This window comes from Alosa pseudoharengus, unplaced genomic scaffold (genome assembly GCF_046254945.1).
Source record: "Alosa pseudoharengus isolate Yale_2024_CS ecotype anadromous, Long Island Sound unplaced genomic scaffold, YU_APseudo_1.1 YU_APseudo_1.1_scf_2, whole genome shotgun sequence".
Lineage (NCBI taxonomy): Eukaryota > Metazoa > Chordata > Actinopteri > Clupeiformes > Clupeidae > Alosa > Alosa pseudoharengus.
The window spans coordinates 44,661,779-44,678,230 of record NW_027468663.1 but is presented as its reverse complement, the minus strand read 5'-3'; the positions used below and the strand labels follow the sequence as shown (position 1 = coordinate 44,678,230).

Genomic DNA, 16,452 nt, shown 5'->3' with positions numbered 1-16,452 from the left:
GCCGATGTACAGAAACATTTCTTGCAAATACGGCCACGGGTGTATGACGTTATATTCACCACTACCCTGTTCACAGAGTTCACCACTATTGTCGGGGTGGTCGTCTATAATAACGGGAGGTCCTCCAGTAGGTGATCGTGCTTCCATGGCGGTCAAGGCGGTCATCCTCTAGCAACAAACAAGAGCTGAAATAGAGCGCGCAGCGTGCGGAGCATGCGTAATGCAATCTAGGAGCAGTGATTCGCCAAACCTCCCTTATTGCAGTCGCACACATTTTTTCTAATTTTATGTTTTAGCAACGAGTAACGAAGATGCTTAGTGGAAATATAACGGAGTAAAAGTATACATTTTATCTAGGAAATGTAGTGGAGTAAAAGTGGAAGTTGACATAAATTTAAATAGCGAAGTAAAGTACAGATACGTGAAATTTCTACTTAAGTACAGTAACGAAGTATTTGTACTCCGTTACATTACAACACTGGTTTCAGACATTAATATTTGTTCATGAGCATTTGACATGTCATCTTTCTAACATTTTCCTTCGTTCAATTGATGATTTCAAGACCAGTGAAATGACTTACATTCTATCAAACTATGAGGTAGAAAGTGGAAGAACATTGACGCGTTGGATGTGCCTTTCCAGATGTCAGATAACTATCTATAGGAAATATTGTGCAATCGTCACACCACTTGCAAAAGAAGAACAAGACAAAAAAAAAATTCTAACATTGTTTAAAGTCAAAGAAACAAAGAAACAAAAGGACAAAGGCAGCGCTTCACAGGTGCCCAGGCCTAACGGGAGAGATGCAATCTGCCCTGATTTCTCTGTTAAGCACAATCTGCGTGTTTAGCCAGGAGCCTCTGCAGGCAGACATTACTTAAGCCTGGTGCGTATCCATGGGCGGCAGCAGAGAGGAGCTGCGTGCTTTGGGAGCGGGCTGATGTCAAAGCACAGGGAAAATATATATATTTTTTAAAGGCCAGCGCTAACTTCTCCCCCATAATCGAGTAAATTTTGAAAACAGAGAATTTAACCATGGTGATAATATTATGCATCATCAGGCTTAATGGGCTTAATGCTTTGACATGCCTCCACTCCCTGGTGTCTAATTGTTCTTTAAGGATTGATGAAGATTACAAGGAAGTTAAAAGTTAAAAAATATTTTGGTCAGGGACGGGTGTAGGCAGTTCTATGTTGGTCTAATGCAATAAGCCTATAAGTAGTCTAATGATGATTTTTTTTGCCTTTGATAGGCCTATCATTATAACCTATTGTTTTGCTAATGTGTTCCTTTAAGTGAGTTTTTAATTAAAAAAACATCTCATCAAATGTTACTTTAGTTTCACAGTAGCTGTGCAAATAAGCTATGTTTCACAGTATAGGCATACACATTTTAAAAATGCAGATAACAAGTAGCCTATAGACTACAGCTCATTGATATGGACAAATCAAAATTATTATCGATCTGCCTTTGACAGGCTAGGCTACTGACACTGGCCTTCACAATGAAAAAAACATACGATATTCTATATTTTTATAATCCATCTGCTAACGGTCATTTTCAGGCAGTTCTCCGGTCATGTACATACATAGACTGTGCGGGCATGTATGCAAGACTAGGTGATGACGCATTCAGCAACTAGGCCTAGGCGATCTCATGAATTGTCCCAGAAAATTGACCACAAGAGGGAGTTTTTGAGCTACTGATAGGAAGTCCATGGTGACGAAATCTTAATACTACAAGCATTTATAATGAAGAATAAATGCATTATAATGTCACTAAAACAACACAACCGTAGTTCATTATGTTTATTTTATTGATTAAATTCTATTTAAATGTAGGCTGCATCCCCTTATTGGTAATACACCGTGCAGCGCATCTAGGTTTATGTAGAATAACCCACTAGATGGCGATAAAGATTTGTTGCGAACTACAAAACATTATGTTATGAAAACGTGACGCATGCAACCTGTGTCTCCAGCTTACAAGTAGAGTTCGTTTAATTTAAAAATAGTGCACTTTCTCGTAATGATAGCTTAAAGGCCAACGATTTATTTCCATTAAATGTCAGGCAAAAATCTTAGTGAAACTTGCAGGGCGAACAATCAAGAAAGAACAAAGACTAACAATCTGCATTTAAGATTTAATTTAGTAAAGGTTTTGTTCTTAATCCTGCAAGAGGGAAAGGTAGCATAATAATGCAGGTCGTTATGCACTTCAATGCGCGCGTTCCGTGAACAAGATCAATGGCAATCAACGCTGAATCGCAGTAGTCTCGTTTGAAAGCTCTCGACCAATTAGAGGTTTCGACTGTAGTTTCATCCACGCCCACATGGAGAACTATAAGAACTTGCAGTGTTGACTCAGCCGTCAGACAAGCCCTGGATGCACTGCCTTGATATTGAGCGAGACTGTTTCGCGAGGATTTTAACGGATTACCCAGCTGTCTGTTCTGTGCAGTACGCCTATTGGATTTACTTGGGGACAATCTGCTTTTGGAATTTAGAAATCAAATCACTATGACTTTCGAAGAGGTGTCTGGATGCAACACTACTGACAGAAAGTAAGTAGCATGCATCGCTTTAGTTTTTAGTTTCTGGTTATGGTCAGTCATAGGGTATCTGTAATTTATGTTACCTACATATTCTAACTTGGAATCGTTTTGTTGAAGGATGGACACTGTAAGTCAAGCGCTGGAGGAACTGCTGGTGGCAGCTCAACGTCAAAACTGTCTCACAGTTGGTGTCTACGAATCTGCAAAGTTAATGAATGTGTAAGTATATTATACATCGCCTATTTGAGCGCAATCTATGTGACTCACACCATCTTATTCATTACTGTTGGAGATGTGTGGACTAATTATGTTTGACATTTTGCAGGGATCCGGACAATGTGGTGTTGTGCATACTTGCCACAGACGAGGAAGACGAAAATGATGTTGCACTGCAGATCCACTTTACGCTCATCCAAGCCTTCTGTTGCGACTTCGACATTAACATCCTGCGCGTCTCTGGCATGAAGCGTCTTGCGCAAATCTTGGGAGAAACCCTCACAGACAGCAACGCCAATGAATCAAAGGACCTTCACTGCATACTTGTCACTGTGAGTATCGAAACCTCCTTCTCTCGGTTCTCTTTTGATCATAAGTTGTAGGCTATAGCTTGTCTGCAGCATTCAAGTAGTCCACGACACGACGATAACTGAATAACTGTTTATGCTCTTTCAGAATCCCCATGCTGACCACCTGAAACTCAACGAAGTGGGGCGCTACTGTAAGGAAAGCCGCTGCAACAACCAGTGGGTGCCCTCCCTGGCCCTGCGAGAGCGCTGAAAGACAGACTTTTCTCAAGAAGTTGTCAAGTTTCAGAATGATGTTGTCATTCACTGAATATGAGGACAGTCACCAGTAACAGGATTATTCTCGATCCTATTGGAAGCCTCTCCGGACGCGGGTGGTCTTCGGTACTCCGAGGGCGCACGGCTGATCAGCGATGATGGGACATTCGCGTTCCTAGAAGTGCTGAGGGACTATTCGCGTAACGCTATGGAACTAGCATCCGTGATGCACCCAGAAGCAGGTGAAGGTCAATGCTTCCTGGAGTATACGTGACAGGACAGTTGGAATAACGGGAATGACCTAATGGTGCAGCTGTGCACTTTACTCAATGTGAGGAGTAGAAAAGTTATGGCTGGAAATGTAACTTTTTCAGTCAAAGGTCAAAATGGAGGGGGGTATGGTATATAAAAAAAACATAGAAACTTTACTGTGCTGTTGAGTCAGCACTAGCATATTGAATTGCAATAATGTGTGGTTTGTAAAATGAAATTATTTATGCATTTCCATAAGTTGTTCTGCAAGAAAATACTAATATATTTGGTTATTTATTATCTGATGTCAAGTTTATCTGAAAATAAACCCTGTAAAAGAAACTACTGCTTGTTGTTCAATGTATGTGTGTGAGAGCAAGAGTTTGTGTGCATGCATCAATGGGTGTGCTCCAAGGGTGTTGGAGGTGGTTATACAAAGCAGGATTTAGATTGGGACATAACAACATACTATCCTTATCATCCATATATGTTATTCACTGTACCGTCCTTAGTACCTATATACTCATATCCCCTGGGTACCTAGACTTTACACAAGAGGGTATCCAACTTGTTAAAAAAGGGTCCTATTCCTACCCAAATCAACAATGTAAATAGTGCAATACCATATCTTGCGGTCTTGCGGGTGCACGTTGGCAATGTCAGATAACCCATTCTCTGTATTGTAAGTAAGTGTAGCATCAAAAAGCCATTTTAAGCCATTATTGTAAGGTAGAAGAACTACATTGTGTTGCTTTAAGTGGTTAGTTTAACACCGACAAGCAGGTTCACTCTGAAACAACTTAGGACTTAGAACCTAGCTCTCATTTGTATGAGAGACTTTCTTCTGAACCTCAAGATGAAGTATTCTATACAAACATATTGATGGCTTTTCAACAGCTTAAAGTAATCAGTAGTATTTTCAAAGTTTAAGACATTTCACTAGGGACCCTGCAATGGGCCTTTTGTCTGCGGCAATCTGGGCTCCCTGGACAACACACCATGACAGAAATAGTCATTAAGGGTCTATTTTTGGAATCTAACATTCTAACATAGACAAAGACCTCCTGACTATTGTTCATGTGATCTGTGATGTTGCTGTTTCGGGAATTTCCCAGGTCCAACATAACAGCAAGAAAGCACCTCATGTGAGTCCCAACAAAAGGCCAGGGACAGTAATACCATTAAGAATAGTTTGGCTCTGGTCTGGGCATAACACATGGTACAACAATGAACTCATTACCATGCAACTTCGTCATGCTTGTCTTACATAATTTTAATATGACAGTATTAGACACAGTATTACCCGTGTAGCACTACAAGACATTGTTTTCTTTTGGTGTGCATTCAGACTGCCTGGCCATCCGTTTGAAAAGTGCTTGTTGACATCGTCTGCATGGGTTTGTTTACTTGCTCCCACTTGCGCATGCGGTATTGTTTTGTTCATCATCAGCTGTAGCAGCAGCACATGGATTTGGTACAAAATAGCTCAGAAGAGCTCTGGCTAACCACAGGCAGACAGAGAGTCATTCATCTGTAAGTCACCACCCATTACTCAACCAACACAGAGTAGCCCACTGGACAAGCTGCTCACAGTTCCTACAATGTCCTCTATCCATTTCTGTTGTTTCTTTGTGATCTTTTTTATCCATTCATTTTTTTACACAAGAATGCAGCATACCTTCCAGCACAGTCAAGCACAGGAATATAACCGAGAATAATGTTGCAAAGAAACACAACTGATTATACACTCAAGGCTCTTCAAGGAGATTGTTTTGCTGTGATAATTGAATTTTCAGGCAGCAAGAACAGTTACCAAACTCCATTAATTTCTCCCTGCAGCCATCGCTCTGTTTTTGGTCTGCTTGTGATCCCTGCTTGCTAAGACAGACACACCAGGAGGGGTCACCTGGTTTGACCCTGTGACCACACCAGTGAGGCTCAGGGCCGCACTGGAGTGAGAGATGTGCAAAGGAGGGGAACCCGGAGCCTGCTGTCTGGGAGATGGAGAAGGTGAAGGGGGCCCGCTGCAGCTTTGTTCCTGTGACTGGCGCCACGAGTTACAAACCACGACCTGAATGTGAGCCGCTCACACATGTGACCTGCAAAATGTGCCCCTTCTAGATCTTTTACAATTGTCTTCATATAATCTAGCAACAACAGCTATTGATAGCAGCTCTTGGCAAGTTTCATGTAGATTGTTGATTGCATGTTTGTACTACTGAGGAGAGACATCAAATTAATTCATTTTGGCACATTGTGTCTGTTTCAGACATTAATATTTGTTCATGAGCATTTGCCATGTCATCTTTCTAACATTTTCCTTCGTTCAATTGATGATTTCAAGACCAGTGCAAAGACTTACATTCTATCAAACTATGAGGTAGAAAGTGGAAGAACATTGACGTGTTGGAGGTGCCTTTCCAGATGTCAGGTAACTATCTATAGGAAATATTGTGCAATCGTCACACCAATTGCAAAAGAAGAACAAGACAAAAAAAAAATTCTAACATTGTTTAAAGTCAAAGAAACAAAAGGACAAAGGCAGCGCTTCACAGGTGCCCAGGCCTAACAGGAGAGATGCAATCTGCCCTGATTTCTCTCTGTTAAGCACAATCTGCGTGTTCAGCCAGGAGCCTCTGCAGGCAGACATTACTTAAGCCTGGTGCGTATCCATGGGCGGCAGCAGAGAGGAGCTGCGTGCTTTGGGAGCGGGCTGACGTCAAAGCACAGGGAAAAAATAGAAGAAAAACAGGAACAGAAGGCTTTTATTTCCATGGCAGCGGCGGCTCAACCCTTTGCAACGACGAAGCCTCAATTGAGGTAACTGCCACTGCTACTATGAATAGTCTGAATGGATGCCTATTTTTAGGTACTGTGGGGTTATATTTGTCACAGTGCTTTTTGTGTTTGCAGTTTCATGTAGTATTTTAGCAGGACTAAAAAAGGGACCGGAGATTTTTGTGTGGGAAGGGCATTTTATTTTTGACTTTTGGTCTACACATGATATTTTTTGTGGTGCAAAAGGGCCTTGGTATATCCCTTTATAACTGAGCACAACTCTCAGCCTTCCTGAAACTCCCTGGGTTTTCCTGGTTATTCCCTGCTTTCCAGACATCCCTAACTCTGCATGCATCACACTGTCTCTGACTATATTCAGACAGAGACACAGACAGACTGAAAGACAGGCAGACAAATGGAGTGGGCCAAGACAAATCAGCACACAGATCCACCTTCTCCAACCTCTCCCCTCTTCACATTTTGGACACCTCACTGTATACATCATCTGTCCAGATGTTCAGAGGGCAAAAGTTGTTTGTGTCCTCAGGACTATCTGCTCTGAAGGTAGACAAGTGAACTAATCTTAGATCTTAGATGGGGCCATTAAAGTTCTGCTAGCCTTCTGATACACATGTCTTGTCTGAGTTTGTGGATGTAATTATGGGAGTCTTGTGTGGCTTCCTGCTTGACCTGCCACCTTGTAACTTGTGGGGTTAGAATTCTAAAGGCTTTGTGCTGATGTGAGATACAGGACACAGGAAACCAGGCTTTATGGCTACACATTACTTATTATAGCCAGATGAATGGTGGTGATTTCAATGCCTGAGGAATGTGGAAAGAGGCTTCCCCATCATATGACCTATGTGAACACAAAGGTGAGATAAGTTGATCGAGGGTATTCATAAGCAAAATCATTTTTTCCACAACACACCACATCTACTATAACATAAATAGCTGTAGAGCTGTTGGGTTTGTGACGTCCTAGAGTCTAGTCATCATCCGTCATGACTCGAGCTGAGTTACAGGGAGTTCCCTGAGTTTTCCACATCAGTGAGTTAAAAAATAGAGTCAGGTGTCAGGTTATTGGTTTAATCTGCCAGAAAATCACAGCATAATGCATCTTGCTGTCAAACACTGTTTTGGAGCGTGGCCCACACCTTCAGTCCTTGACGAGTTGGATGATTTCCCTGTGCGTCCTTTGAACTACTCCCACGTGTGTAAAAGGGTGTGGAGAAATTCATGTCGCACTCTAGGCAAACACGGAATTTCACCGTCACCTCTCTACCTGTTTCTCCTCTACAGTATCTGTCGCTCTTGACGTAACAGGACTCCATGTTGAAGCAGGTGTTTAAAGGAAAGAAGGCCGAAGCATGTCATCTTTTCTGCCCACGTTTCCTGTTGCCTCAACAGAAGGCTTCCTGTTATGACGGCAGATTTATGATAGACCAATAAATTCAGAGGTTTCAAAACAGTCAGGGGACATGGAAAGAGAAGACGAGACCTACTTGTCTGATAAGTAATGTCACACAAATGACCGTCATTTACTTCATCTGAGCATAGGCCATGACACTATATAAAATTACTTCCAGAACATCACACTAAAATGCAATAAAATGTGTGTGCAATTATTCTTTGAGAATTAGGTGTGCATTTGCACTGTACCATGTTCAAGAGTAATTACTGGCCAAATCCAAGCTTATTACACGTGACATTCAAACACATTACATTGACACACATTACATTCATTCTTACATTCAAACCAAATAAGCATGGTTTATTGTTGAGCCCTATTGGTGCCGTTTATGACTTCTTTCTTTTAAATGGCCTGTTGATTTGTGAGGGCTGTGTTGTGTATACGCCATCCTGTGTGCTTGTTCCTGAGAGGTGTATCTGATTAGCCTCTCCTGAGCATACAGCCTGTTATGACCATATTGTTGCCCAGAGCAGGAAGCACAGCTATGTCCACAGCAATCACGCCTCACGTTCACATGCAGTGCATTTCTATGAGATTTTTGCACATAATAAGATCAAATGAGGCAATTTCAGGAAGCCTGTCACAGAAGATATTGTGGGGTGTTAGAAGAGATGGGTATCTTTCTGAAGAAGAAAAAGAAGAAAAAAAGAAGAACCATTTCTGGAAGGTGTCGTTGGTGTGTTGTGTGTAATGGAGAAGGTAAGAGTTAGTGAGAAGAGGAAAGCGGGAGGGAGGAGAAGAGGAGACGAGAAGGGAGAGGTTAATGGTGAGCAAAGGTGACGAGAAAAAGCTCACACACACCCTCCCCACCGTGACGGATTGTTTAGCCATGGCCCGGCACACGACAGGACTCCACTCAGTCAGGCATGTGTTCATCACGGCCAAAGCCTTAATCTGGCAGGGAGGCCCACAGAAACTAAACCGCCTCAGTAGCCCTGCAGCAATGAATCAGGAGACAGGGAGGGGGAGGGATTTGGGCACATGCATTGTTTCAGTGGTGCATGTCTGCTTTTGCATTCCTTCTCATTCTGTTTCTCAATTCACTGTCATTAGTATGTGTACAACAGTGCTGTCCAGTTGAAGTTGTAGAATGGGTCAAAAGATGATCCATGTTGTGACCTTTTGACGTGAGTGAAAAGACATGAGTGAAATAGCAACTGATATGGCAAAAGTCATAAATATCATGGAGACGCAGAGGATACATTTCAAACCACTAAAGCATGGGAGGTCTGCCTTGTGTTTCCTCCAAAATCAATCAGTCTAAAACAAAATGAAATTTGAGACAACTAAGGAACAGCTTTAATAAATGTACCATAATAAATCATACATGTGTATTTCAACATACTGTTAAGCATTTTTGCAAGAACATTGAATTCATCTGATGCATTTATTTACATGTTCTTATGCAAAACAGACATGTCTTTGTGCAAAGCACATTTCAAATAAACCCTTAGAATGTGTGACTGTCTTATAACTGTGTCTGTATTGTGCACAATTTTATTATAGGGAAGGGCCATTGAACACATTCCTACTAAGGCTGATAAGCATTATGTTCAAGGCCATGTTATCAGTTTGTGCAGTGAGGTCAGCATCTTGCAAGGACAACTGATGTGTTCTTCTTTCGTTTACTAGCAGGACTTAGCAGTGAAACCTATTCTGAGCCCTCAGTCAGGTCACTGCACAGATTTGAAACATGTGGGCAGTGTTGTTAGTAGAAATGCAGGCTGTCTGAAAAAGGAAGAACGAAAGAGACAGAGAGAGAGAGAGAGAGAGAGAGAGAGAGAGAGAGAGAGAGAGAGAGAGAGACAGGCAGCAGGCATGTCCACATGACTCCATAAACAAGGGGAAGTGAGGGCCCGGTTGTCCAAACTGCTGAAGATAAACTCCGCTCGGCTCGTCCACTGCTGCAGGGGCAGGTCCACCCCGGTGCTCAATCCCCAGATTACCAGGCCGGGCTGTGCACTTCCTCTGCCTTTGTGTGGCCACGGCCCCGGGGGGTCAGGGGTCACTGGCAGCCTTGTTCACCGGCACACTCCAAATGTCCGACTTTGCAAGTCCTTTGGCTGGTGCAGGGTCAGGTCAGATCAGACAAGATGCCAAGAAAACGATTCTCTTCCTGCAGCTTATGCTTTCCAGTTATCACGTTAAACAAAGTAGTTTAACACAGGGCTCAAGGGTCAGTACACTGAACAAACGCAGGCATGTACACACTAGCATATCATTCAGAGTTGTGAAGACAGATGAGATCACATAGATAACCATTATGTATGTCCAATTTAGTTAGTATACATCTCACCTGGCCATGCCATATGCATTCAGTTACCTCTAGACGTGGCGTGCCTTTCCTGTAAGTTGTTTACTATCAAAGGGTCCGCTAAACAAGTAATACAAATGTAACAAAATAAAATAACGTGGGCCTGCTATGTTGGGTGTCTAGTGTGGATATGTAGAATGTAGTCTGGATATATGACTCACTGTGAGATGGGGAGTGCTTAAGAACAACAGTAAATGCACTGCAGTCCCAGCAGCAATATGCACTCCACACAGCTGAGCAGTGTTTCAAACACAATGTGCATACCACATGAGAACAGCCAGGGCATTTTGTTCTAGGACAGGAGCACACTTCCTGCCCAATATGGTCTCCTAATCATGATTAAGGTATGTGATAACTTATTTTCTGTGTGTCATCTTTCATGGGAGGACTTATTTGCTCCCGGAACATTTCCGAAAACAGCAGGTAGACGGAGTAGAAAGGTAATGTTTACCCCGGTGTCTGATCGACTCGGGGGGCCGTGAGTGTGACTTTACTCACCGAATCCCGGGTGCTGAAATGAAAATTTATGGTGTCTGGGGCTGACTGACTCACCCCGTCGAGAGCTCTAAATGTGACTGTCTGCAAACGCTCCTGCTCCCGCCCCGTGGTTCTTGCCCAGCCCATGCAGATCACAGGAGCTTAGCAAACCCCCAGACAAGAGACACCCGCAGCCAGCCGCAGCCAGCCCACCGTCTGGGGCAGAGCAGCTGCACTTCAGCACCCAACCTGGAAATCCACTGCCCTTCCCAAAAACTGTCTGCTAAGAATGATTTATGTGAATGTGTGTGTGTGTGTGTGTGTGTGTGTGTGTTTCTCTATTTCACTTTGTCTTTAGCCTATTTCAAACCCAAAGCAGACATCCATATTACCGTGAAGCCTATAAGAAAACATTAAGTTTATAAAAAGCTACTCCTATAAAAAGCAGTCTGAGTGACTGCCTGCTGGTATTTGTCCAGCTGCTAATCTGCCAACGCAAAGCATCTCAGGGTGATTTTATTAGCTACTACACCATTAATGATGCTGTCCCAAGGCATGTAAGGCAAAACACAAAACAGGATCTGATCTAGGAAAGTGGAGAAAGCTGTTTTCTTTTTTTGTTTCTTTGTGCTTACCCACTGAGGAATTTAGATGTCCTAAAATTATAAATTACAATGAAGGTCTGTTTTGCTTCAGCATTTAATTAATCAAATGAGCATTTCAAAGTACACAGATAACCTCTTTGCTTATAGATTGCATGGTTGCATTGTGCAGGTACGGTTATATATATGGTACTGAATTGTATGCTTATTGTTGGAAGTGAGGCCTGATAGGATGATGAGTCAGAACCATGAGCTAATTACATAACAAGGTGTTTGCTCAGGATCCTCTCCTGCTACTGTGTCTCCTTAAACATGCAGTGTGGCCAGCAAATACAATGTGAAAGCACAGGCATATCCACCCTTTTGACAGAGTATTGTAAACACTGGGATTGCCTGTCCTCCTGCTAATTGTGTGTGTCCTGGACTAAGCTCCATTGCGTCACTTGAGTGGCCTTGGTCAGTAAAGGAGGGGCACTTTGCATTCAGCCTTCGGGGTGCTTATAGCATCGAAAGAATCAACACGAGACTTTCAGAGGTGTCTCCCAATTTTGGTCAAATTGAAATGCCTGCCAGGTGAATTCAGACCTGATGAGTGTACGTGAGTTGTACAGCATTCACCCACAGAGCTGTCTATTTCCAGAGAACTTCCATGTGGGAAGGGTTTTCACAAGAATGGTTACAGCAGGTACTCATGCTCAACTCTAGGAGCCATGTGGAATACCTGAGGTCAGAATTCCAAACCACGCTGGCAGATGGAGGCGGGTTGCTGACATTCCACACATTCCCTCCTCCAAAGGGAGGCGTCCAGGTTGCACCTATTAATGAATTCATGCCGGCACAAAGAAAAAGAAAACAACACATGTCTTGTTTTTAAACAGAGGACAGAGACAATGCATGTCAGATCTGAGCTGGTTCAAACTGGCAATTGTGAGTATTACTGAAGAGACATGTGAGCAGTGAGTAAACAGGACCCTGGCTTTAGCATGCTGGCTGACCTGTGTTCTTGCAACATGGCGCAGTTCATAGCGCTCAACCACATAATGCAACCTCAGATCCGACAGGTTGCCAAGTCATCAGCTGACATTTAACACGGTTTATCTGACATGTCTAAAAAAAAATTTTGCACCAAATAATATAAAATAAAATGATTTGGTGCAAAATAATACACAAAGAAAATAATGAAATAATCTATTTTACAGAATCAAATGTGCATGTTGACCTTGTGAATGCTCAGCTGACGGCTGAAGTGTCTCCCCACACCTGAAACTCTAACTCTGGGTTTTGGGTGGTGCTGGTGGTAGTGATGGCAGGGGTGGTGGCGGGGTCAGGGAATAGAGAGAGCCTCTCTGCTTGATTTATCCCCCAGGCCAGTTTCAACCTGCGTGCAGCGACTCTGCGCGGATCAGACACCTATCATTACAAGATCAACGCGTGCACGCAGGGGGGGGGGGTGCCATGGCTGAATCAGCAGTGGCCACTGACTCACTGCACTGTACCACAATTTGGGCACATGTTGCACACACGCAATAACACATGCACACACTGACAGACTGGTGAACGAGACGAGGGGGTGAGAGAGACAAACAAAGAAAAGGTGAAAGAGAGAGAAGGAGAGAGAGAGCGCACTGCAGAGGGAGAGAGAAGGAGAGCAGTAGAGAGAGAGAGAGAGAGAGAGAGAGAGAGAGAGAGAGCAGAGGGGGGAGAAGAAAAAGGCAGATAGAAGAAAGATGGGGGAGGGGGAGGGCAAAAGAGGCACTTTCAGCAGGAGGGTGGGTGGAGGTGGGGGGTGCGGGGTACTGACTAATTTTCCTTTAATAGAATTAGGCCTTCCTGATGGGAACAGCTGGAGGTGGCACTTTGTGTCTTCAGCGTCTCAACTGCAGGGGGTCTGTTTCTCATCTCCAACAGGCCCTGTTGCATACCAGTCAAAACAGCTAAATGCCGTGTGATTAGATTAGCTCCAACCCTATCAGTCACAATTGTTGCAAAACAGGCAATGTGAGAAGAAAGGACACAAAAAAAGCAGTGTCCTCATGTCATTTGACTGCACTGAACACTGGACGTAAATGAACCGAAGAAGAAACCTTCTGCAATGATCCCAATCACTTCTTGAGCACCAGTACGGCACCATAATCACACATTTCTGGGACACCACCACAGGCTGAGAAGAAATTCAAGTTGATTCAAATGTCTGTTCAGTGTGGCAGACAGGGAAGCAGAAATGCTGCATGAAAGAGTAGTGATCCTGACATGACGACTAGCCCCTTTGTGCCGGGGTGGTTCTCCATCTGCATGCTTGTGTCCATTGTATGCTTGTGAACACCATTGTTGCGTGGGTGATGAGAGCTGTAGTTTCATCTAGTGTTGTAGACAAACAAAAGTTTCATCTCCTGTTATCATGGAACATGCGGAGAGAAATGTCAAGAATTTGTGCTGATCTTTATCTCCTTGGCAACAAGATCAAAGTGTGTAGGGCTACTGCGCAGAGCAGAAATGAAAACAACAAGTTTATGTTATCCGTTTTTATTGAACCTTTATGTAACCACGCAAGTCATTAGAGTCAAGCCATTGGCAAAAGGCCAAATGGGTTCAAAATAATATCTTCATGGAAGGGACAGGTAATATATTTCTGGAGAGCACTGTAAGGACAAACATGAACTGATTCTGAGTTCAGCATGCACAGGTATGCAGCCCATAGATTTACCACAACAGGTGCACAGAGAGGGGTGCAGAGGGGAGAGCAGAGGGCAGTCTGCATAAGTGAATGTACAGTATGCATGTAAGAGCAGAGGAGAGTTCAGAGGGAGAAACTCTTATGTGAGAGTGTTTGGGGAGGGTGGGTATTGGTGGTGTTCCTGGTGGTTGAGGGACAGTTGCGAGGGGTGTGTGTGTGTGTGTGTGTGTGTGTGTGGGGGGGGGGGGGTCACATGGTCGTCTCAACCATGTGCTCTCAGGGCAGGGACCTGCTGTAAATGTGGCCATGGGTGCCATAATCATAGAATGTCCTGCAATTCCCCTGCAGATTAAAAGGTGCTGAATTGACACAAATGATCAGGCTCCAGGATGACCAACAATATGAAGTTAGAGTGTAATTCAGTGCTCTGTCTGTGGTGCTTTGCAGGTCCACCTAATTGGCTTTTTAATGACCGTACAGTACTATAAATAAGTTACCCTTATGAATCAGTGTTATACACGCAAAGTCTGTTTACAAGCATGCATACGTTTATGTAGGCATGCTTTGTTTGTAGAGAACAACAGAAACTACGTATGCACTGTGAAGGTTAAGTGTACAGAGGTTAGCACACGTTTTAAACTATTGTGTTGACAAAAAAGGACTTGTTGCTCAACTTGGTGCTCGACCACACTACACATGTTCTGCACACTGCTGGAATGTGCAAAACAATCCAGAGCTCTCACTGGTGGACCAGTCTCAGGCTGCATGTGCTGTGAAAACACTCCACTCCCCTGACCCACCCCTGCTGTCCCCACTCTCCCCCTTCACCAGCCTCTCTCCCTCTTGCCACCCTCCAGTCTAGCCCTCCCCTCTTCTCTTCTCTCTCTCTCTCTTTCCTAACCCACCCTCTCTCTCTTTCTCTCTCTGCACCACCCTGCAATCCAGTCCTCCCCCACCCTATCTCTCCCTCTCTCGCTCTACCTCTCTCCACCCCCCCCCTCCCCCTCTCTCTCTCTCTGCAGGCTTGTAAATAAAGTCTGAGCTGGAACACTGTGTGTTGTCTGTGTTGTGTTCCAGGCATAGGCATTGGGTTACCCTCAGCTGATCCGAGGGGCAGGTACATGCCATAACAACACAGGGAGAGGGAGCGGAGCGGAGCAGAGAGGGAGGGGGGCCACCTCCCCGGGCACCTCCTCCCAGATGGATGGGCTTCTTATGTAACGTCTTCTGTATCGTGTGCTGTGTCGGGCTCCTTACCCACTTAAAAGGAGAGGCTTTAGTGCTTTGGTATGGCGCCCTGCCCAGTAACCAGTCACAAACCTGGGTGTGCAGCCATGCATGTGTATGTGCATTTGTGTATGTGTGTGTATGTGCGTGTGAATGTGTGTGTGTGCATGCAGATGTTACAATGCTTGTGTGTGAGTGTATGTTTGTCATTGTATATGTGTGGGTGTGCATAGTTGTGCTGTGTGTATGTTGGGTGGGGTAGGATCAATATGTTGCATGCATATGTGTGTGTGGGTAGATGATGTGGCTATGTGTCTTTGAGAGAGAAAGGGAGAGAGAGAATTGCTTCTGCATGTTTGTGTGTGTGTGTGTGTGTGTGTGTGTGTGTGTGTGTGTAGTGCTTTTCAAATCCTTCCACCCCTCCCTATGCACTCACATGTCTGAGCAGAATACTAGGAGGGAAAGGCAGTACATGCTCACATGGGGAGCAGGATTGTTTACCATCTGCCGGTGAAAAGGTTGTCTGGCTTGTATTATCACTCCAGTGCAGGACAGAGAACTCAGAGAGACAGTAGAATAGACCTGCCCTGTGGGCACTCATTTTTGTGCAAAATGTAAAAAAAAATTACACACTATGTTGCAGTTATTATGTTAGTGGGAACAGGATTTACAAGCAGGATTTACAATACGACTTAAAGTATCTGATAAATGCAGGTTCAATACAAGTGCATAGTCTGAATATTCCAATGTTGTATGCAAAACATTTTGACGTTCTTTGACATGTTGAAAATTCTATTTTCATTTAGATTGCAGAGACAAGATGAAAGTATCTTCAATGAATGCATGCTTACAAAATGCTGAGTTACCATAAAAGCAGGAATCAGAACGTTGACAGAACATTTTTAACTTGTATGTGCAATTTGGCTTGGACCTAATATTGAGCATGTGATTTCTAAAAGGGTTGCCAATCTTCATGAGCATCTGTAAACATCTTCAAGCGAAACACCTTTGGAGACCGTTACCATGGCTGAGTTCTTGCCTTTCTGAGTCCTGCTTTAGGGGGTGGGTTGGGCACGGACTTTTGTTCCAGATAAGCAAAAACACTAAATTTGTCTTTTCATTGCAAAACACAGAGACCCAGGGGGAAGAGTAGTGGATATCAAGTGACCCTCAGCACATGTGACTGCAGTAGTTTTCCTAACTCATGGCAGTGGAACCTGTAGTAGATGCTGGCCAGATCAGGGCTGCATCTGTTCCAGGGTCAGTAGTAGTCATCTCACTCAGGTTTGTCAGTACTGACCCTCTACCACCAACAT

The 16,452-nt window shown here is 43.8% G+C and overlaps 1 protein-coding gene across 1 annotated transcript; it reads left to right on the top strand.

Annotated features, from left to right (window-relative positions):
* Positions 1–2,388: 2,388 nt before the first annotated feature.
* Positions 2,389–3,932, top strand: LOC143134624 (growth arrest and DNA damage-inducible protein GADD45 beta-like). Its single transcript, XM_076295174.1, has 4 exons — positions 2,389–2,565; positions 2,674–2,775; positions 2,882–3,104; positions 3,229–3,932. Exons 1-4 carry the CDS (start codon positions 2,522–2,524, stop codon positions 3,331–3,333), a joined length of 474 nt encoding a protein of 157 aa, XP_076151289.1. The 5' UTR covers positions 2,389–2,521; the 3' UTR covers positions 3,334–3,932.
* Positions 3,933–16,452: the final 12,520 nt, after the last annotated feature.